This window comes from Protopterus annectens, chromosome 12.part0, assembly GCF_019279795.1.
Source record: "Protopterus annectens isolate FY-2018-M chromosome 12.part0, PAN1.0, whole genome shotgun sequence".
In the NCBI taxonomy this organism is placed as follows: domain Eukaryota; kingdom Metazoa; phylum Chordata; order Ceratodontiformes; family Protopteridae; genus Protopterus; species Protopterus annectens.
In genome coordinates, this window is record NC_056746.1 from 262,664,725 (window position 1) to 262,688,667 (window position 23,943).

The 23,943-nt window shown below is 44.9% G+C and overlaps 1 protein-coding gene across 1 annotated transcript in view; it reads left to right on the top strand.

Moving 5' to 3' along the window:
* The window catches only part of ANKS3 (ankyrin repeat and sterile alpha motif domain containing 3), a 1,450,330-nt gene that overhangs the window by 1,317,156 nt on the left and 109,231 nt on the right, over positions 1-23,943 (top strand). Inside the window, exon 15 of the mRNA XM_044089324.1 lies at positions 6,920-7,003. Within this exon, the coding sequence (XP_043945259.1) occupies positions 6,920-7,003 (84 nt within the window). The remainder of the gene's footprint in view (positions 1-6,919; positions 7,004-23,943) is intronic.

The window sequence follows — 23,943 nt, forward strand, 5'->3', positions numbered from 1 at the left end:
GGGTACAAGTCTGGTTGGTCCCTCAAACTCTGGGTTCTATAGCGGCGGCAATTCTTCTGATACCTCTGGCCCGTTTTCACATGAGAATCCTTCAGTGGCTTCTTTTCACAGAGTGGTCCTTTCAACAGCTCCCTATGTCTCACATGATCATGATTACAGAAACTTGCAAAAGACACCTTTCCTGGTGGATGGTCCCCACTAGTGTCTCAGGGCAGACCATTCATCCAACCCCCTCCGATTGCCACAGTGACCACGGACACCTCACTGATAGGGTGGGGGGGGGGGCATTATCAGGGAAGGACAGTCCAAGGCACTTGGCAGCCTCACGAGTACCATCTGCACATAAATGTCTTGGAGATGAGAGCCGTGCTACTAGCGTTGTAAGCACTTCAGGACTTCCTCCCTCCTGGGACCATTGCAATTCAAACGGACAACATGTCAGTAGTGTGGTACATCAACAAGCAGGGCGGAACCAGGTCCTACCCCCTATGTCGAGAAGCACTCAGACTCTGGCAGTGGGCGATTTCCTCCCAACGATTTCTGATTGCGACACACATTCCTGGGAAGTCCAACGTCATAGTGGACAGGCTCAGCAGAGCTATTCTCATGCCTCAAGAGTGGTCTCTGAATCAGGCAGTTGCGGATCTGATCTTCCGCAAATGAAGACAGCCTTGCTGCGATCTGTTTGCATCCCCCTTCAACACCAAATGCAGCAACTATTTCTCCCTTTTACCGCTTCCCGGTCACCCTCCCAGAGATGCTCTAGTCCATGATTGGCCTCAGGGACTTCTTTATGCCCTCCCGCCTTTCCCTCTTATACCCAAACTCATACAGAAAGCGATATTGTTGGGTTGCAAAATGATCCTCATTGCTCCTTACTGGCCTCGACAGATTTGGCTTCTGTTCCTGCACCGTTACCTCCTCGAGCAGCCCTGGACCCTGGATCCTATTCCAGACCTGCTGATTCATCAATCAGGAGAGCTGCATCAATCCCTCCAAACACTCCAGCTCACAGCTTGGTTGATCCAATTCCAACCCTAGCCAGGCTTCCCAGCATTTCCCCGGCTGTGCGTGAAATTATTGTCTCCTCTCACAAATCGGCTACTAGGAAGACGTATGCTAGTAAATGGAAACGTTTCTCTTATTGGGCAGAGGCTAGGAACATAGACCCCTTTTCAGCCCCAGTTCATGAGATCTTGGAGTTCCTAACTGAGCTTTTTCACTCTGGGTCCGCTTCTGCCACAATCAGGGTTCAACTAGCAGCCATCTCTAACTATCATGTTGGTTTTTCTAATCTAAATATCATGTCTCATAAGCTGTGTAAAGCTTTTCTCAGAGGGACTACTCTCCTTAGGCCCCCAGTGAGAGATCCCCCTCCTCCTTCGGACCTTAATTTGGTACTAACCTCCTTGATTATGCCCCCTTTTGAACTGGCAGCTTCCTGCTCCCTTAAGTTTCTATCTTGGAAAACTCTCTTTCTAGTAGCTATTACCTCAGCCAGACGTGTATCGGAACTTCAAGCACTAAGCGTTCGTTCTCCGTACTTAGTTTTTCACAAGGATAGGGTTGCTCTGAGAACTAATCCCTCCTTCCTTCCTAAAGTGTGCTCAGAAAATAATCTAAACCAATCCATAGACCTTCCAGTGTTCTTCCCTAACTACACCAACAAGGCAGAATACAAGTTGCACCTTTTGGATGTTCATAGACAACTGCGTTTTTACCTGCATAGAACGAAGGATATAAGAAAGTCGGACCAACTCTTCCTTTCCTATGCTAGGGGCAAACAGGGTCTTCCAGTTTCCAAAGTGACCCTATCCAGGTGGTTGTCTCACATTATTACCTTCATCTATCAACTAAGAAACAAAGAATTGTCTACCAAACCGAAAGGTCATTCTACTAGGCCTTTGGCCACTTCTGTAGCCTTCCAGTCTAGGTTGCCCATAGACTCTATTTGTGCCGCTGCCACATGGGCAAATCCTCATACCTTTATTTCTCATTACAAGTTAGACATGGTCTCCAGGAATAGAGCTAACTTTGGTTCCACTGTTCTGAAGAGTCTGCTCCAATGAGCCGCCCAGGATCGTAGGTGCTAGGGACGCTGTCCCAACAAGCAAGAAACGAAGGTGAGATAGACAAATTAACATAAACAAGTTATGTACCTACCATAACGTTCCATGTTAGTTGTCTTCATCTCGCCTTCTTTCTTGCGTCCCCCCCTCCATCCCCCTGTCCTATTGGACCGAGAGGAGTTTAGGCTTCACCGGCTGAGTATGTTCTGGTTTGTTTCCTCTACTGACTTGGAGAGTATAACAGATATGCCCAACCTGTTAGTTTAGTCAGGTTATTCTTGCTATGTCTGGGGTTAGCTATTACAAATGAGATCTGGGTAGCTAGCACTAGGCATCATGGGATAAGGGGTAGCCTCGAGCCAGTAAACAGCTCTCGAGCTATAGAAGATGGCCGAGTCGGAGCCGAGGGTCGGCTCCAATCCCAACAAGCAAGAAGGCGAGATGAAGACAACTAACATGGAACGTTATGGTAGGTACATAACTTCTTTTTAATGTCTGTTATGTACTGCGCAGATGATAAAGATTCTAGTTGTCTACTGATGTACTATGTTCTTCATCTGTAACTATGTTTGTAATTGTTAATTGCTATGTTAATCCAATTGTTAATTGCTATGTAAATCCAATGTAGCTACTGTCTGTATATTTTAACTGTAGAGCTTTTCTCCCCAGGCCTCCGCTGAAAATGGACCTACATTCAGTCGGACACTCCCAGTCAACAAATGTAAATAAATAAATAGATAAATGACACCCCTGTCTGGTTTCTCTGTTCAAACATAGCTTATCTGAGAGGAACTCTCCCACTTTAATTCTTGCCTCTGATCCTTCATATATCCTTCTAATTAAACTTATTATTGTGCCAGGGAATGCAAATACTTCCAATGTCCTATGTGTAAAATTTCAGCTCACTCTGTAAATGTTTTCTCTGCATCAAGGCATATCAATAACAGAGGCATTTTCTTACATTTTGCTTCCCTCTGGATCATCATTGTTCTACTAATGTTGTCAAATGTTTGCCTCCCCTCTCCAAAACCACACTGATCCATATCTGTCAATTTTGGCAACACTTTTGCCATTCTTATAGTTAGTACAGACATAAACACTTTATAATTGTTGTTTAAAATTGAAATGGGTCTATATGAATTTGGGTCTGTAGGGTCTTTGTCATCTTTAGGTAACAGCCACCACAAAGTCTGATGAGGTTTAATACTCTGTATATTAGCCTGTGGAATGTGGCCAGAGCCCCGTGGAGGATAAACATTAATTAAGTAGTATATTGGAGTAACCTATGAGCAATAGAGAAAGCTGTTTTCTTTTTGGCCACATTGGTCAAGGTGTTTTGCCCGTTCCTCTTTGTGTGGACTAGGGTGGTCAAAAACTTAACTTTCCCCAACCTCTCCACCAAGGTCATTCATCATAAGTAGAGGATGGCTATTAAATTTAGAGATATCATTGAGTTTTCTTTTTTTAAAGCGTTGCAGGGCTAGACTGTGACATCTGGTTTTGGAATCAGGAAAATGGGGCTTTTCCAGTCAATAGTAGGATTTTCACTAATCTCTAATTTAAATTTCAACATGCTTTGTGTCTCCTCTTTCAGCCTTTTTTTTTTGCCTTTTGACCCATGCTTGCCAAACATTAAGCCTCTCTGATCAAACGTAAGCTTATTTTTTAAGAATTATCCATAGGGCCATCATTTAGGCAGCTGTAACTGTTGCTTGCATTCTTGCTGTCATCCTGGCATTGAGGACATTTGTCATTGGCCTGACATCTCCTCAAGGTGGGTAGATGTATGACATATCACACCACAGGAGCCACACTGCCTTCGTTAAACAGTTCACTTGCTTGGTTGAAGGCTACCACCATTTGGCAGCTTGGTGAGCTAAAAGCAAACCACCAGGCTGTAGGTCTGAATCTTTCCTCTGAAAGACTCCTTCACCCTGTGACTGTCAACTCCCCTCTTCCCTAGATGGACATGCCCATCCTGTCTGCCAGCCCCATCAAACGCCCAAGCCACTAGTCAAACTTGGATTGCCTGGGCTGTAGTCATGACTTTTTCCCTGTACACCATGGGACTGGCTTCACAGCCTGTTTTTCAGCTTGCTGCTAGTAGGCATTTAACTTGACCCTTTCCAGTGGGATTGTCTATATAAAGTGATTAATAAAATTTGTTCATTTAATTCTGGATCTGTCTCTCTATTCCTCAGGAGAAGCTGTTGTGCTTCCTTCTTTTTGGACTTAGAATGTTTGAGCTGCTACCACTGTCTGGATTGAGAGTTCACGTTTTTCTTTTCCACAGTGTCCATCTTCAGACAACCATGTTCAGTACATTTATTTGCACTTCCCTCTTGGGTTTCAGAACATTTATGCGATAAATATGCTCAGCCTGCCTGTCTTCTATCTGGCTGCCTTCTTTGTAATTAACCTAATTTATTTTTTATTTTACATTTGTTGGCTGGGCTAGTCTAGCTGAATACATGTCCATTTTCAGTAGAGGCCCAGGGAGATAAGCTCCAAACATTAGTAAATTACAAAAAAGATTACAATAGTTAAAAATGACTAAATTCAAATACAAAGAGATTAAAAATGTTTTGAGAGAATCTAAATTGTTTCTATGAATAATGGCTCGCAGTCTGTGCAAGGTTTAAAATACAATATAAAAGTAAAAATTGTGTCTATGAATAATATCTCACAGTCTATGCAAAGGTTAGAAATACAATCGAGTACAAGAACACTCAGAATTCTAAAGTAATGATTTGTAGGTCAGAGAAAGAGAGAAAAGTAGAAGAAAGAAAAAAAGGACTAGAATAAAGTTAGATTCTATTGATTAAAGCTGTAGAGGGGACAGAGGCCAGAAGGAAGGGGTATAGAAAGAAGAGCATTAAGGGGGAGAAAGTAGGATTTAGTCAGGTTTAGAACAGGGACAAAGCCAATGAATTTTCAGATGTTCTTTGAGATGTTTCTTAAAGAGTGGTGTGGATGAGAGAGATGTGAGTGTACTAGGAAGATTGTTCCAGATTTTACCTACAATGTTAGTAAAAAGTGAGTCCCCAGCTTTATTATTAGATTTAATGTTGGAGATTAATAGCTTATTTGCTGAGCGAAGTGTTGCAAAATTTCTATAAGGGGAGATCAGGTTAGAGAGGATTGGGGTATTATTTGGGTGATAAAGAATATTATGTGAGATAACCAGTTGATTATACAGTAGATGGCTTTGTAGTATTTGCTCATTGATATGATATGGTCCTTAACCTTTAGCAAGGAACTTGTTTTCTATGGTAGGGACTGGAACTTGAACTTGATCCCTCCACCCGAAACACTGTACTCTGTGCATTCCTGTTGCATACTCCAAAGTTCATGTGTCTTAGTGAGAAGAGTGTGAGCAAGGTGTGCTTTTTAATAAAGTGCCTAAGAACAGATTCTGTTTTTCCACCATTTTAGCTGTTTACTAGTTTGGAGCTGTTTGTTTTTCTTGTCTGTGCATTAGTGTAACGTGACTTATTTCTGAGGACATGGACACAGAATGGATGCCTTGATAGCCTCAGGATCAGAGTTTGACTTATAGACTCATTAATTGATTGTGACATTATTTTAATACTTAAAGTTGTATTTATTTTTATTTTTTTATTTTCAAACATCAGTTTGATCTTTTGTGCTGTTTACTGTTTGTACAACTTGTAACATTAAATATACTGTTTTTCATGTTGTGATGTATGCTGTGTGCTGTACTGTGTAAGCAAATTTATATTTGAAAATTTTGAGTGATTTTGAGCACTTTCCATATCTTCTCACATGACTACAGGTTTCAGTCTTTCCAAAAGGTTGTTATAGTATGCATTGACACTAAAAGGTGTCCTCAACTTTATTGTCTCTGCTCTCAAGCTGATATTCACCACTGCTGTTATATCCCATATGTACTCCCTCTGTGGTCATATGTTAGTGCCACAGAACGAGAGCTACCCTCCTTCTGCTTGGCCTGGCTCACCTGCTTGGCAGTCTCCCAGCAGAGCCACCACACTATGTTACAAGGCCCAGTGATCGAACATTTCTTGCACAGGAGAAGTCAGCTATGGTAACACTTAATGTAAGTTGAGATTATCTGAGGATGCCTAGTCAAGTAAAAAAGACCAGTACTTTGAAAAATTCCCAGGGAACCAGAATTTTGAAACTGATGCCTGCCCAACTTACAAAGCTTAGTAATACAGAATTAGATTTATTTTGAATTGAGGTGTTCTTTTATTCAGGGGAGAATCCCCTCCACCCACACCCCAGTTATTTGATCAGCATCAAAGCACCTGCAAATATAGAAGAAGAATGTAGGAACTTTGAAGAAATACTTTTTAAAATTTTGACTGTGTATGAGTGGTCCTCTCAGAGTCTTTTTTCTTGCAGTTGACTGACTTCCCATTTGATAAATATTTTGAGCCCCCTAGCCTACTTGATTCTTTTTCTGTCTGAGTCCTAGCTTTGCCTTTTTTTGTATCTTTGGGATTCAGTTACAGAGGGAAGAGTGCATTCTATTTCTTCTGTGCATCTGACAGCAGTAATTATGAGAAGCAGGTACAACAGTTGTTTTCTTCTTGAATGTGTTGATGACCAAAGCTGATATGCTGCCTGTAGAGGAGGGAAGACTGCTACACTGGAGGCCATATGACTGAGCATTTTATAGATCTGGAGTTATGCTAAGTACCTGTGCAATTTACATTTTTATTATAGAAAAATTTCTGCTTAACTTCTGCTTATGAGGAGACTGCCCCTCTTTCCTTCAGATAGTATTGTAGTGCTGTTGATTTACTTCTTAGCTATAAATGTGCCATTCCTTGCAATTAATTCACAACACTTTTCTTTATCCCAAGGTCTTGATGGAAAATGGTCTGCCATGAGGAATATGAGCCCAGTAGAATTAATCACATCCTTGGATAAGTGTACTGCAGAAATGGGTAAGAAGACACAGAGAATATATAAAGTGGTAAAGCAAAGCAGTTATTTTGATTGGATAATTGGGATGGTTTCTGTTTCTCTGTCTTTAATAGCCAGTGCTTTAAACCAGTTGTACTTATTTGCTCAAGCTGTTCAAAGCTGCAGTGAGAGGCCTTCTGCCGTTTGCTCTGCTGTGATAGTGGAAAAAGATCAGTGCTTATTTTCAACTGTTTTCTGCACTTCCGTTTTACTGGTTATCTGTGTTATCTGTGCAACTGTTTTTTTTTTTTTGTCCCACCCACCTGCCGTGGAGGTCTTAAGTTTTGGTGGCTTTGAGTTGCCTGCCTGTAGTATAAAGTTGATACTGGACACTCCCCTCAGTCACATTACTTCAGCTCATTCTACTGTTTATGGAGAGAACTTAGTAAAGGTCCACCCTTTAGCTTCTGAACCTTGAATTATCTCATTATCTTCTGTCTCTTCACTTTCTACTAAAAAAAAAAAAAAAAAATACTGTACCTCTTTCTACTTCATTTTGCTGCTTTGCTTAGGAGTTAGCTGGATTTAGTTTGCCGTATTTATTACTGCTTGTTGGTAGCCTTACTAAATTGATGACAGTATTCTACTGAATCGCTGCTTTATTTGTGCTATGTTGTGAATTTTGAGCTACTGTTTCAAAGTAATCTACTGAGTAACTATATATGTTCTTCGTGTTTCACTGTTGGAATCATGTGGGTTATCCCTGCTGTGGTAGCCCTCGGCCGGCCCAAATACCAGAGTCAGTTTTTTTTTTTTGCGTCAGCTGCTGTCACTTGCTGGCTGATGTCAGGTCATCAGTGATGTAAAGGAAGGCAGCCGATGTCATTACATTAGTCTTTCTTGCAGTGGAGCCCGTAGCAGAAGCAATTCGCAAGTCTGCTGGTCGGTCGCTACCAGAGTTCGAATTACAGCTGATTATTCCAGGTCTGGTATTTCATACTTAGATGTGGAGATAACACTGGAAAATGGAACGTTCCAAACAAGTGTTTATAGGAAACCCACTTACGTCAATTCCTTTTTACATTTTGACAGTGCGCATCCTTTATATTGTAAAAAGAATTTAGTAAAAGGTCAATTTGTAAGAGGGTCGAGAATGACCAGTAAGGATGATAAATACTTAAAGGAATGTGACTTATTACACAAAATGTTTCTTGAAAGAGGGTATCCTAATGATTTCATTCAAAATTTGAGAACTGAAGTCCAAATAGGTAGAGGGGATAGGTTTAAACCCATAATTGGGTCATACAAGGAAGTAAAGGCAATAGAGGTTAAAGAAAAAGAAAATTTTCAACAGTCACTAATTCTTGAATACAATATATTAAATAAGGAAGTAAAGACCATATTTTATAGAGAATGGGAGAGATTTAAGAACTTTACTGACTTAGAAGTTATTTCTTCTCAGATTCCCAAAGTTATATTTAAAAATACCATTAGTATAAAAGGGTGTTTGGAAAATAACACTGACAACAAAAAGAAAAAAGATGTAGGAGGTAGGGTAAAAACTGGTACCTTTAAATGTGGTAGGTGTATGCAATGCAAAAATATTTTGGGTAGAGAAAAAGTTTTCTTGGAAGGGAGAAAAAGATGGTTAAAAAGCAAGGCATACTACAAATGTGAATCAAAGGGGGTAGTATATTTGGCTATATGCATGGCATGTCCATCTTTCTACGTTGGGAAGACGGAAATTTCCCTTAAAAGAAGAATATATGAACATATGTACGATGTTAAAAAAGAAAAGGAAACCAATGCCTTCTATAGACATTCCAAAATGTGTGTGGGGTCCAAATTTCAATTTTTTGTGTTGGATCAAATAATTGGTAGTAAGAGAGGGGGCCCCCTGGAAGAACTTATAGCATATAAAGAAATGTGGTGGCAGATAGCCCTAGAAGCTAATAGAAAACCAGGGTTAAATGACCACATATCTATTCAGGCTCTTTTGAAAATAAGAGCAGAAATATGAGGAGAAATGTGTGATAATAAATACAACCAGGAGATGGCACTATAGTAACATATGAACATAGGTTTACAATGATAAAACTTTCTTTCATCTATTTCATTTTATTCATTTATTTATTTATTTATTTATTTATACATATATTTATTAATTAAATTATTTATTTTAAATTAAATTAAATTAACATTTTTTAAAAAAGGTAAATGTTGGATATATATTTTATAAAATGCAAAGCTTTATATTATGGAAATAACAACAGTGGTTTTTAAATTCATGTGTGTATTTGTTAAAACAAAGGTTATTAATAATTAATTAGTTTGTTTGAAGGCTAGAAATGGATTGGTGCAATAATTTTTTAAATTATATAAAAGGGAATTAGGAACAGCAGTTTTTATCTGATGAAGTCCAGTAGCGACGAAAACGCTGAGTGTGAAGGCGTTCATTTGGATTTATTGTGTGCTTTGCTGTGCTTTGCCGTGAATTTGTGTTTTACAATAAAAATTGGAAGATTCTTCGTTTCACTTCCAGTTCCAGTTTTTTGTTTGGTCTTGGTGTTGGCAAACACCGGTTTGGCGTTATTTTTTTGGTCTAAAGCTAAGTACCCCATTGGGGATCCTTTTTTCTTGCACTAACCGATGTCTGTAAAAGTTAACAATTGTCTCGCCTGTGGAAAGCAAACACCACACTGAGACTTCCATTCTTACTGCATCACTTGTTTAGGCCCAGACCACGACGTCCCCCAGTGTTCTTTGTGTTTCACTGTTGCAGTCATCACATTTGGGTTATCCCTGTCAGGGTAGCGCTCGGCTGGCCCGAATACCAGAGGCTTAGTAATTCTGCGTCAGTTGCTGTCGCTTAAGGACTGGCATCAGGTCATCAGTCTTTCTTGCAGTGGAGCCCGAAGCAGAAGCAGTTCGCACAAGTGCCGGTCGGCCGCTACCTGAGTTTCGTCTACTGAATTGAAGCTGAAGCCTTCTAAAGCTAAGTACCTCATTGGGATCCTTTTTTCTTGCACTAACCAATGTCAGAAAAAGTTAACAATCATCTCGCCTGTGGAAAGCAAATACCACACCGAGACTTTCATTCTTACTGTGTCACTTGTTTAGGCCCAGACCACGACGTCACCTGTTGTCACTTCTGTGCTTTGTTCAATGCCAGAACTATCTGTCGTCGGGCCCTTATTATAGCTAGATATTTTCGCTTACAGTCCTCGAACTCCTATATGGCTTCGGTAAGCCATCCGACAGCAGATCTTCCGAAAAAATGTAAAGATAAAGACAGAGAGAGAACGCACAGGTCTATACCTACTGACAATGCTTCCGTTAAGCTAGACGTCAGTTCTCTGGTCCTCAGTGATGCACACTTCTGTGACTTCGCAGGCCGCTACCGAGACCCTTTCGGAGTCCGGTATGCCGCAAAATTCTTCTTCGACTAAGGATCCTGTGGTCGTCACTACCTTGGATGGGTCCGGAGCCACTAAGCAGGCACCGGCTTCTGAGGAAGTCCTTTGCACTACCGATTCTCGACACAAACCAACGTCTTCTTTCATGATTACCATTCTTTTGAAAACGACCGAGTTTCTTAGGCCCACGGTACGGACCACACCCAAAAAATCGAAGATCCAATCTCAGGCACCTGCTTCCTTGCCTCAGTCTCAAATGCTTAAAATGGCGGAAGACCTTATCATGCTGATCAGGGGAAGCCAAGCTACCTCCTCCAAAAGGAAAAGAGATTTGTCCCCTGTAGTTTTGTCTGAACAAGAGTCAGATGACTCTAATGCATCTGAATATGAAGACATGCAACCCCTCTCTACTTATGAGGATTCTGATGCAGAGGATTCCATCCCATCAGCCTCTCCCCCAGAGGATTTTTCCTTTGGGGAAACCCTTCATATACCTCAAGGGAGCATTTCCAATGGGAGAGTCGGGACTACCCTCACTCTAAAAAAGATCTTCCACAGCACAGACCCTTGGCCATCCCCCCAGTCCTGGATGTTGTGGAGGATGTTTTCCTGGAATCCAGCTTGACTCCTGGCACCCTCCCTCCTGCACCCAGAAAACCAAACAGGTACTAGACTCACACAAATTTCTTTTTAAAAATCCTACTGCTGACCTGAGGTAATTTCTCAAGGGCCTAAAGGGATTAAAGCAACCTTTGCTAAGAATCCCACACCCTCAGATAGGGATTCCCGAGCACTAGACAGATGGGTTAGAAAAGTATACACCTCAGCTACTCTTGCTATCAGGGCGCTAAATTGTCAGTTCCATATGCTAAAATTTCAGCAACATACCCTGGAACTCCTCAAACAAAAAATGTCTTCCTTTCCTGCTTATGTAGAATCTAAAGAGTTACAGGAGTTAATGCATTCTGCAAGTCAAGTAACTAAACACAACTTGCACTGTGATTTTGACGCCCTAGAAGCTTCTTGCAGGGCAGCAGTCACTGGATCTGTCATTAGAAGGCATGCATGGCTTAAGAAACAGCCCTTGCCACACCATGTCAAATCTAAATTGTTGGATGTCCCCTTGCACAAAGACTACAGGTCCAGCCACCCAGGTTCAGCAGGTATTGTCCCACCAAGCACTGGTCCTTTCCTGCTCCCACTAAATCAGTCCAGCCCAGGCCCCGAGGAACCAGACCCCCCCCCCCCCAGACAGCAGCCACAGGGAATGCAGAGATCTAAGCAATGGACTACCTCCACTTCAAAATAAGGGAGTTCTAAGCCACCCCCTTATGGTAAGAACTCACAATGACTCACCTCCCCACCCCCTCCCTCTGCCCACCTTCACTTACCCCTAGGAGGAAAACTCTCCTTTCACGCAAGCACCTGGGCCACCATTACCAACGACCATTGGGTTCTCAACATATTGTCCCAGGGATACAAATTTTCTTTCCACACCCTTCCAACCCCAAAAGGGTTCCCAGATCTACCTCCAAACCAGTGGACAGAGGCTCAAAAGCAAATATTTTCCCTAGGGTACACTATCAACGAAAAGAAATCCAAACAGGTGCACACCCAAATGATTATATTCCTGGGAGCAAGCCTGGAAACAGCATCCCAGATAGCATTCCTTACACCAGAAAAGCAAATTTTCCTGATAGCCTACTTCTCTCAACTAGCCACCAGACCCTAGTTATCTGAAAGGAAGATCCTGCAAGCTCTGGGGTTCATTGCATCTTGCATACTACTCATTCCATATGCCAGATTGCATATGAGGAAACTTCAGTGGTACCTAAAAAGCCTTTGGTGTCAACACTGTCAAGACCTGGAGACTCTTATACCTATAATTTCTTGCCTCAGAAAAGATTTTCTTTGATGGGCAACAGCATGCTCCCACAACAAGGGACTACCTTTCTCACCACCCTCACCAGAGACACACATCAGACTATGCTTGGGGTGCACACCTGGACAGCAGGTGCATACAGGACTGATGGAGCCTGCTGCAAATCCCTCTGCACATCAGCCAAAAAGAGATGATGGCTGTCCAGCACGCCTTGATAGCTTTCAAGCCCCTTCTCTCCCCTGGGGCTCTCCTGATCAAAACAGACAACACCACTGTGATGTGGTATATCAACAAGCAGGGAGGGACTCACTCCTACCCTCTATGCATGCTGGCCATGACCCTTTGGCACACAGCCTCTGCCACGCAACTGCACCTGTTAGCACAATTCCTACCAGGTTTTCTCAACTCTCTGGCAGACAAATTTAGCAGAAATATTCTGGACCCACACAAATGGCAGCTCAACAGAAGAACCTTCACCCTAATGACTCAGAAATGGGGCACCCCGAAGGTCGACCTCTTTCCCTCCCACACCAGCCATCAGCTCAGCAAATTCTGCACCAGGGAGCATCACTGCATGGCTTGGAAAGTGGATGCCCTGTCCTTCCCTTGGGTCAATCTATCGGTCTATGCCTTTCCTCCACTACCTCTCATCCCCAGAGTACTGCTCAAAATAAAGGAGGAAAACCAAGAACAATTCTTATAGCTCCAGACTGGCCTCACCAGCACTGGTACCCCTTGCTGTGCAGCCTTTCCTCTCTGCCACCATGGCATCTTCCTCAGATTTCAAACCTCTTGACCCAGAGGGAAGGGAAATCCATGCATCCTCAATTGCAGACACTCAGTTTGGCAGCTTGGCTTATTCCCTAACCCCCGATCAATCTGCCAACCTCAGTAAACAGGTTCTAGATGTTATACGTGAGGCCAGATGCCCTAGCACTAGAAAGTCTTATGCTGACGAATGGAAAAGGTTCTGCACCTGAGTTCAGGCTAAGGGAGCCAGTACGGCACAGCCTTCCCTCGCTGTCATCCTGGATTACTTAGCTGACCTATTACACAGTGGCCTCTCTTTCTTCTCTATAAAAATTCATGCCTCTGCTATCTCTGCTCGTTTCCCCACTAAGCAGCCCCTTTTCTCACACCCTTTGATCAAACAGTTCCTAGGTGGGGCTAGCAACTTGAGACCACCCAGAAGAGCACCAACCCCAGCTTGGGACCTTAACATTGTGTTGGAAAAGCTCACCCTGCCCCCTTCGAACCAGCTTCTTCTGCAGAGCTAAAATTTCTCTCCTGAAAGACAGCTTTCCTTCTGGCCATCACTTCAGCCGGAAGAGTCTCTGAGCTCCAAGCACCCATGGCTGTGGAACCCTTCATCATCTTCCATGCTGACAGGGTATCCCTCAGAACTAACCTATCCTTCATGCCCAAGGTGGTGTCCAGTGTGTCTCTCAACCAATCCATTTATTTGACCACCTTTTTCCCTAATCCCCAGAACAAGGGGGAAAGGATCCTGCACTCTCTAGATGTGCACAGACAGCTCAGATTCTATCTAGACAGGACCAAATATTTCAGAAAGTCTGATCAATTGCTGGTTAGCTTTGCTACAGGGGCAGAAGGCAAAGCCATCTCCAAACAAACCATTTACAAATGGATAGCGCACTGCATCAATTTCTGCTACAAACAACATGGAAAGCCTCCCTCAAGGGGGTCAGGACTCACTCCACCAGAGCAGCCTCCACCTCTGCAGCTTTCCTCAGAGGAGTCCCCACCAGGGACATCCTGGAGGCTGCCAGCTGGACATCTCTTCACACTTTTACCAAATATTACCACCTGCCTCTCTTCTCCAAATCCAAGGCAGGGTTTGCCTCTGCAGTCTTGCAGGGCATCCTAGCCAACCCCTAGTTTCCTTGACTGCCTCCACCCTTTTCCTCAGCTTTGGGAATCAACCCAAATGTGATGACTGCAACAGTGAAACATGAAGAACATAGTACAGTTGTGTACACTTACCATAAATGTAGATGTTCGAGCGTATTCACTGTTGCAGTCCTGGTTTCCCTCCCTTCATCCCCCTTTTCTTCTCTTTCCTTACAAGGCACATATTGGTATTTACTTTCTACTGGTGGGGTTCTTCCTCCAGAACTTGGCTTCTTCTTGGGGCTACTGACAGGTTAGGGCAAGAAAAACTGTTGTAATGGCATCGGCTGCCTTACTTTATACTACTGACGACCTGACGTCAGTCCTGAAGCGACAGCAACTGACGCAGAAATACTAAGCCTCTAGTATTTGGGCCGGCTGAGGGCTACCCTGGCAGGGATAACCCAAATATGATGACTGCAACAGTGAATACACTCGAACATCTACACTTATGGTAAGTGTACACAACTGTACTTTACCGGTTCTGTGCCCTATTTAACACGATAAGCATTTGTCGTAGAACTCTTATTGTAGCCGAAATGGCGTCCATCAGCAAACAAACCGTAAGGATAAAAATAGAGACAGACCACACAAGGCTAAGCCTTCTGGCGACTCTACCGCTAAGCAGGTCGTCAGTTCTTCGGACTTCAGTGAGGCGCCTTCGCAGCCCCTGATGCCTGATTCAATATCTTTACAGGCCTCTACTGAGACATTTTCAGAATCCAGTATGCCACAGACATCATCTTTGTCTTCCAAGCCTTTGGTTGTCTCTGCCTTGGTTAGGTCCGGAGCCACGAAGCAGGTGCCGGCTTCCGAGGAGGTCTTTCGCACTACAGAATCTAGACAAAAGCCGAGATTCCCCCCCCCCACTACCATTTCTCTCAGACCAATGGATACTTTTAGGCCTAGAGGCAAGGCCACTGCTAGGAAAACTGCCTCTAGCCACCATTTTACTCCTGCTCCACCACCCCAAGCTCAAATGCTTAAAATGGTGGAGGATCTTATCACCCTTATCAGGGGTAGTCAGGCCACAGCTTCTAAAAGGAAAAGAGACCTTTCTCCTGAAATACTGACAGAACAGGATTCTGAGGAGTCTGATTATTCAGTTTTTGAAGAGGAACAACTACCTCTGACTGCTTATGAGGATTCAGATGCAGAGGAATACATTCATTCTGCCTCCCACCAGAAGATCCTTCCTTTGGGGAAGCCCTTCACACCCGCAGGGAGCATTTACACTGGGAATCCCAGGACTTCCCTCAGTCTAAGAAAAGACTAAGAGAGTTTCTAGAGCTGCCCCAGCACAGACCCTTGGCCATCCCTCCTGTCTTAGAGGTGGTTAATGATGCCTTTCATGAATCCAGCTTAACTCCTGATGCCCTCCCACCTGCTGCCAGAAAACCTGACAGGTATTACAGAGTACCAGATTCTCACAAGTACCTGTACAGAAATCCTGCTGCAGACCTGGAGGTCATTACACAGGGATCTTAAGGAACTAAGGCTAGTTCTAAAAAGAACCCTATTCCTTCTGGCAAGCATTCCAGAGCTCTGGACAGATGGGATACAAAAGTATACACCTCTGCAACCTTAGCTATCAGAGCACTCAACTGTCAGCTCCACATGTTAAAATATCAACAACACACTTTAGAACTATTAAAACAAAAGATTTCTACCTTTCCTGACTGTGTCAATTCGAAAGAGCTAGCAGATTTACTGCACTCTACTTGTCAAATGGCTAAACACTCTTTACACTGAGGATAGGACACCCTAGAAGCCTCAAGCAGGGTGGCAGTATCAGGATCTGTCACTAGAAGACGTGCATGGTTGAAGGAACAGCCTCTCCCTGACCATGTCATATCTAAATTACTTGATGCACCATTGGGTAAGGACCACTTGTTTGCAGAAAAAGCAGAAGAGGTGCTTAAAAAGATGGAAGAAAAAGGAAAATCTATGCAAACAGTAAAAGATTTTCTTCATTTACAACCTCCTAGGTTCACCAGGAATTTTCCCTCAAAACACTGGTCCTTTCCTGCACCTAGCAGACAGGGGGCAAGGTAAGCCCCGCAGGGACAGACCACCAAGACTCTTATCCCAGGGCTAGCAGAGAACCAAACAGTGGACCACTTCCACTCCAAAGGCAGGGAGTTCTAAGCCATCCCTATATGGCAAAAACTCTCAATGACTCCCTCTCCCCCCCCCATGCCCTATTTTCACTCACCAAAAACTAGGAGGAAGGCTCTCCCTCTGCAAAGAGAAGTGTCTTTCTGTAACGAAGGACCAATGGGTCTTAAAGATCATTTCTCAGGGATGCAAATTCTCCTTCAACGAACTCCCAATTCCAAGAGGGTACCCAGACCTACCTCCAAATCAGTGGGCAGAGGCATTGAAACAAGTCCAAACTCTCATATCCCAAGGGGCAGTAGAACCTGTCCCCTCAGATCAAACAGGCAAAGGCTTTTATTCCAGACTATTCCTTGTTCCCAGAAAAGAGGGCATTTGGTTCCCCATCCTGGATCTGTCCATTCTGAACACCTTCCTGGTGGTCCCCAAATTCAAAATGCTAACTTTGCAGCAGCTGCTGCCTATTCTGACAAAAAATGCTTAGTTAGTTATCCTAGATCTATAAGATGCCTACTTCCACATCCCCATAAGGAATCCTGCAGAAAATTCCTTTGTTTCAGAGCAGGCTCACAACACTTTCAGTTCTCTGTGCTACCCTTTGGCTTATCTACTGCTCCCAGGGTATTCACCAAATGCTTAGCCCTGGCCATAGCCTTTTGCAGACAGAAAAATATACAGATTTACCCTTACCTGAATGACTGCCTCATTCAGGCAGAGTGCAAAGAAAAGCTCCTCAAGGACCTCCTCTTTGTCAAAACCCTCCTAACCTCCTTAGAGTAAGAAATCAAAGCAAACACCCTCCAGGGAGATAATTTTCTTGGGAGCACTGCTGGACACAGCATCCCAAATGGCCTTCCTATCCCCAGAGAAATAGAGCTTCATGCCTCTCTGTTTTACACAGCTGGCTTCCAAATGTCCCCTCACTGCGTGGACGTTCATGCAAGCCTTAGGATAATTGGCATCCTGCATCCTTCTAATTCCTCTGGCCAGGCTTCACATGAGAAAACTTCAGTGGTACCTAAAGAACCTTTGGTGTCAGCACTCTCAGCCTCTAGAGACCTCTCTACCTCTGATCCCCTGTATATGGGCCGGGTTTCTCTGGTGGACAGGGGCCTGTGCCCAGAACAGGGGTCTTCCCTTCACCCTCCACCCAACCGGGAAAACCATTACCACCAATGCCTCAGACAGCTTGGGATGCTCACATAGAAGGCAAGTGCACCCAAGGTCTTTGAGATGCCCAGCACCTTCCCTTACACATCAGTCAGAAGGAAATGATGGCATTACAAAAGGCTCTGACATCCTTCAAACCCCATCTCAAGCCAGGGGCTCTCCTTATCAAAACAGACAATACCACAGTAATGTGGTACATCAACAAAGAGGGAGGGACCCAATCTTACCCTCTGTGCAGGCTAGCTGTGAATTTCTGGCTGACAGCCTCTTCCATGGGACTACATCTGATAGCACAGTACCTACCAGGGATCAGCAACACCCTGGCAGACCACTTAAGCAGAAACCTTCTGGACGCCCATGAATGGCAGCTCCACAGAAAAATCTTTTTGCAAAGTGCTCAGGTATGGGGGACTCTGGAGGAGGATCTCTTTGCTTTGCATCCCAAACATCAGCTGGAAAAATTCTGTACCAGGGAGTATCATCACCTAGCCTGAAAGGTGGATGCCCTGACCTTCCCCTGAAACACACCTTTTTGTGTACGCATTCCATTCTCTTCCTGTTATCCCCAAGGTTCTGATCAGAATAAGAGAGGAGAGGCCAAAGGCCATCCTCATTGCTCCAGATTGGCCCAGATAATATTGGTACCCCTTACTGCGCAGCCTGACCTCCCAGCCTCCCAGACAGCTTCCCCTGATCTCAGACCTCTTAACTCGGGCGGGGGGAGGTGTTGCACCCAGACCTACAGACTTTCAAACTATCAGCATGGCTTATACTCTAAAGGCAAACAAGGGGCCCCTGTTAAACAAACAGGTCCTAGACATCATCACAGAGGCCAGAAGGCCCAACACCAGAAAATCCAATGCAGGAAAATGGAAAAGATTCTGCTCCTGGAGCCATTCCAGAGGGGGCAGTACCTCACAACCTTCCATCCCTCTTATCGTGGACTACCTAGTGGAGCTACTTAATAGTGGTCTCTCCTTCTCCTCTATTAAAATCCATACCTCAGCCATTTCAGCTCATTTTGATACAGAACAGCCCGTGTTTTCCCATCCTTTGATTTAACAATTCCTCAGAGGAGCTTCTAATATCAGACCTCCCAGAAGGCCACCAACTCCAGCCTGGGACCTGAATTATGTTTTGGAAAAACTAACTTTACCTCCCTTCAAACCTGCTGCTTCAGCAGAACTAAGGTGCCTCTCATGGAAGACTGCTTTTCTCCTAGCTATCACTTCAGCCAGAAGGGTTGCAGAACTTCAGGCACTGATGGCCATTGAACCCTTCATCATCTTTCATGCAGACAGGGTCTTCCTGAGGACCAGATTATGTTAAGTTGTCTATCTCACCTTCATTCTTGCTGTTTGAGATCGGAGCCGATCCTCAGCTCCGACTTGGCCATCTTGAATAGCTCGAGAGCTGTTTACTGGCTCGAGGCTACCCCTTATCCCATGATGCCTAGCGACAGCTACCCAGATCTCGTTTGCCACTTCAGCTGCGAGGTGTGTCGTTTTCTGGCTCAGGCTTGTATATTTCAATTTTTTGTGTAAAAATATTCCCTTAGACCACTTAAACTAATAGATATTTTACTGTTCTTAGTTTTATTCTGTACGTGTTGATGAAGTACTTTGTTCTTCTTAGTTTCCTTTTTATTTAGAACTCGTTTAAGTTAGAGAGTTCTCCCCCCTCCCCCTCTCCCTACGATAGCTGTTTAACTAACTTAGAGGCTTAGAGGTTATATATTTATAGGTGTACTTGTTTAGAGAAGTACTTATTTGTCTGTCTGTGTTTACCTTGTGGTGCTTAGTTTTTTGTAGTTGAGTCATGTCTAAGGAAGCTAAAGTATCTGGCTTTAAAAAGTGTGACTCATGCGGTCAGAAAATGTCTCTGACAGATGGGCACACTAGCTGCGTTTATTGTTTGGGCGCTGTTCACCTGCAGGACTCTTGTTCTATTTGCCATGCTTTTAGTCCAAGAGTCCTGCAGGAGCGTAAGAACAAATTGATCCTTAGTGGTCTGTTAAAGCCTCAGGATTCACCGGCAAAGAGTTCCCAGCCAGTGAAATCCCCAAAATCCACTAAACCATCGGCTCCACCTTCGGAGCCGACTCCTGTACAGGATTTACCGAGTGTGTCGGTTCCGGCTGGCACAGACAAGACAAACCCCTCTGTTGGCTCCATTGGATGTTTCGGAGACGTCTGGAAGCCATAAGAGGCTGAGGTCCCCTTCATTAGAGTCAGCTCATTCAGCTTCTCGGTCTCCATTATTGCAAAGTGAATGTAGCCACCATTCATCACACTCCTCTCGATCCTCTAGGCTGTCGGATCATGATGTGGAGAGAGTAGTAAGTAGGTTGCTTAAATCACAGGCACTAGCAAAATTATTGTCTAGCCCTCCTCAACAGGTATTGGCTCCATCCACCTCTTGTTCTGTTCCTCCTCCGACTCCATTGAGTTCGGAGACGGAATTTGTTGGGGTTCGAGTAGTGGAACCGTCGGCTCCGATCACCATCTCTCCTTCGGTTCCAACTTCGGCTCCGATTACCGCGATAGTTCCTTTGATCGAGGAATCTGGACACCAGGGCTCCCTTGTTGGCTCCGAGGGGGTGAGTGGCAGCAGACCATTGTCTGACCCCGTTCTCCCTCTCGGAGCATCGGCGCAGGTGAGCTCGGCTCCAACATCGGCCTCGGAGCCATCCCCCTCTGCGTGGATAAAGATTCCTATTTCTTCGGAACCGGAGCTTTCTCTGCCTTGAGGCAGGGACGCCTTTGAGGTCATGCGGAGTGTGCTGTCCCCCGAGACAGCTCCACTACCAGCCCCACTGGCTCCGTCCCCCGTAGTGTCTTTGCCAACCTCTGCTCCTCCTCCAGACCCCAAGCGTAGGGAACCGATGCCCCAGGACACCCCATTGGGTGTTTTCTCTTCTTCCTAGGCCTCCCCTGATCACTCAGAGGAGCCCCCTCGGAAGAAGAAGTGCAAGAGGAAGCACATTGACTCCCCTGAGTCTGTCACTTCTGATACAGACTTAGATGAATTGGAAGGGTCCCTGAGATCCCCCTCTGAAGATGTTTCCTTTTTGGACATCCTTGAAATGCTTAGGCAGAGGGGGAACTGGACTCCCCTAGCCCCTACCGAGGATGAATCTGTATTCCTGGATGCTTTTGGTTCCCGACCTTCCACCGCCTGGGTTTCTCCTCCTTTCAACCCACTTATGTCTGTAGTTGCTCGAAAGGCTTGGTCAGCTCCGGAAACAGTGGAAGCAACTCCGAGGAGACCTGGTAAATTTATTACAGCCCCCCAGGATAAGCAATTCCTTTCTAAAGGTGTGCCTGTTGATGCCATGGTGGTAGCGGCAGCCACCAAAAAAGAGTTAGCAGAGACCTCTTCATCTGTTCATCCCCCTAACAAGGAGTCTAGGACGATGGACAGGTACGGAAATGAATGTTTGCTTCAGCTACCTTCTCCATGAGGTCCCTGAGGTATCTATGTCATTTTACTCGCCTTCAAAGGGATCTCCTTAAAGAGCTTGGAGATACCCTTCAAGATCCTACAGCTGAGGGAGTACAAGCCAGAGTCGCTTCCCAGCTAGCGACGCTTAATTCTGTAGTTAACTCCTCCATGAGGCTCATTTCCTATGCAGCTGATGGAGCGAGTAGAGCCGAGGGCACGGGTGTGGCCCTCAGGAAGCATGCTTGGATGCGGCTGTGTCACTTTGCAGAACCCTTTCGAGCGTCCTTCACCAATACCCCCTTTGATGGCTCCTTTCTCTTTGGGCCACAGGTGAAAGACACATTGACTAGGTGTGAGCAAAAAGGCAAGACTCTCTCTGCCGTGGGAGTCCGTTTTTCCACTCCCTCTTGACCTTACCCCAAGCTCAGAAGAGAGGGAAGATGTGGTTCCGAAAATCTCAGGGAGTCTTGCCTGACACACGTGGTGATTTTTCCTCCAGAGGCAGAGGGAGAAACTACAATAATAGACGCCGCCCTCATGGCAGAGGGGGTCTGCAGAACCAGGGCAACAGAGAATCCTTCTCTGACAAGCCCTTCCAGCATCCCTGAAGGGTTACCTGGCTGCTCACCTCTGGAGGCAGTCGGGGGGAAAACTTTCACTGTACCCAAAAGCCTGGCAAAATTTAACAAGAGACAGATGGGTACTATCCATTATATCTGGAGATTACAAAATTCCCTTCCATCAACCCCCCCTTACAGTCAAAAAAGGCCCTTTCAGATGTTCCACCCAATCTGAAGGAGCAAGCAGTAATAGAAGTTTCAAAACTGCTAGAAAAAAGAGCCATTCAGGAAGTCCCTGCAGACCAGCACGGATCCAGAACTTACTCAAGATTCTTTTTGGTACCAAAAAAGACAGGGGACTGGAGACCAATTCTGGATCTCAGCAGACTAAACAAATCTGTACAAAGAACAAAGTTTCGGATGGTCACGCTACAGTCCATTCTACCCTTCCTGGGTCAGGACAATTGGATGTGCTCGATAGATCTTCAGGATGCGTACTACCATATCAAGATGGACAGATGCTCCAGGAGATTTCTTCGCTTTCGGGTGGGGGCCAGTCATTACCAGTTCAGAGCTCTGCCCTTTGGTCTCACCAAAGCCCCCAGGGTGTTCACCAAATGTATGGCAGTGGTCACGGCTCACCTGAGACGTCAACGATTCCAGGTGTTTCCATATCTAGACGACTGGCTCCTCACTGCTACCACCAGGCATCAACTCTTACAAGCGTGGGATTATACAGTCACATCTTGCACCCAGCTAGGTATTACAATAAATTTCGAAAAATATGCCTTGTTGCCCTGTCAGTCTATCACTTACATAGGAGCAGAATTAAACACAAGGGAAATGTTCGCAAGGTTACCACTGGAAAGAGTGTTCACAATTCGTCAACAAGTGCAAATCCTAATGCAGAGCAAAAGGATCCAAGTCAGATATGTCCTTCAAACTCTGGGCTGCATGGCAGCTGCCATTCTTCTACTTCCATTAGCACGTTTCCACATGAGAATTCTTCAGTGGCTTCTTTTCACGCAGTGATCTTTCCAGGAGCTACCCATGTCTCACATGATCCTGATTACGGAGGCATGTAAAAGGCCCTTTCTTGGTGGATGGTCCCCCCACTAGTGACTCAGACTCAGGGCAGACCTTTCATACAGCCCCCTCCGGTAGCCACAGTGACTACAGACGCCTCCCTGATAGGGTGGTGGGGGCATTATCTGGGTAGGACAGTCCAAGGCACTTGGCAATCTCACAAGTACCATCTGCACATAAATGTCCTTGAAATGAGAGCCGTGCTCCTAGCGTTGCAAGCCCTTCAAGACTCTCTTCCTTCCGGGACCATTGCAATTCAAACAGACAACATGTCAGTGGTGTGGTACATCAGCAAGCAGGGCGGAACCAGATCCTACCCCCTGTGTCGAGAAGCACTCAGACTGTGGCAGTGGGCAATTTCCTCCCAATGTTTTCTGATTGCGATGCACATCCCTGGGAGATCCAACATCATAGTGGACAGGCTCAGCAGAGCTATCCTTATGCCTCACGAGTGGTCTCTGGATCAGGAAGTTGTGCTTCTTATCTTCAGCAAATGGCAACAACCTTGCTGCGATCTTTTTGCCACCCCTTTCAACAGCAAATGCAGCAACTACTTCTCCCTTCTTCCGCTTCCAGGTCACATACCCAGAGACGCTCTAGTCCACGATTGACCTCAGGGACTTCTTTATGCCTTTCCTCCGTTTCCCCTGATACCGAAACTCATACAGAAAGCAAAATCGTTGGGTTGCAAAATGATCCTCATTGCCCCCTACTGGCCTCAACAGATATGGTTCCCATTCCTGCACCTCTACCTTCTTGATCAGCCCTGGACTCTAGACTCGATTCCAGATCTCCTGATTCATCAATCAGGTGGGTTGCATCAATCCCTCCAAACTCTCCAGCTCACAGCTTGGTTGCTCCACTTCCAACCTTAGCCAGGCTTCCCAGCATTTCCCCAGCAGTCTGTCAGATTATCATTTCCTCACATAAGTCTACAACGAGAAAAACTTATACTAGCAAATGGAAACGTTTTTCTTATTGGGTAGAGTCTAGGAATGTGGATCCCTTCTCAGCCCCAGTCCACGAAATTCTTGAATTTCTAGCCCAACTTCTTCACTCCAGGGCCGCTTCCGCTATGATTAGGGTACAATTAGCGGCCATTTCTAATTTTCATATTGGTTTGCAAAATTCTAACATCATGTCTCATAAGCCCTGTAAAGCTTCTTTGAGAGGAACATCTCTTCTTAGACCTCCAGTGAGAGATCCCCCTCCTCCGTGGGACCTTAATTTAGTCCTAACTTCCTTAATTCTGCCTCCTTTTGAACCAGCAGCATCCTGCTCCATCAAGTTTCTGTCTTGGAAGACACTCTTTCTGGTTGCTATCACTTCAGCTAGGCATGTCTCAGAACTTCAAGCACTATGTGTTTGTCCTCCTTACCTGGTGTTTCACAAGG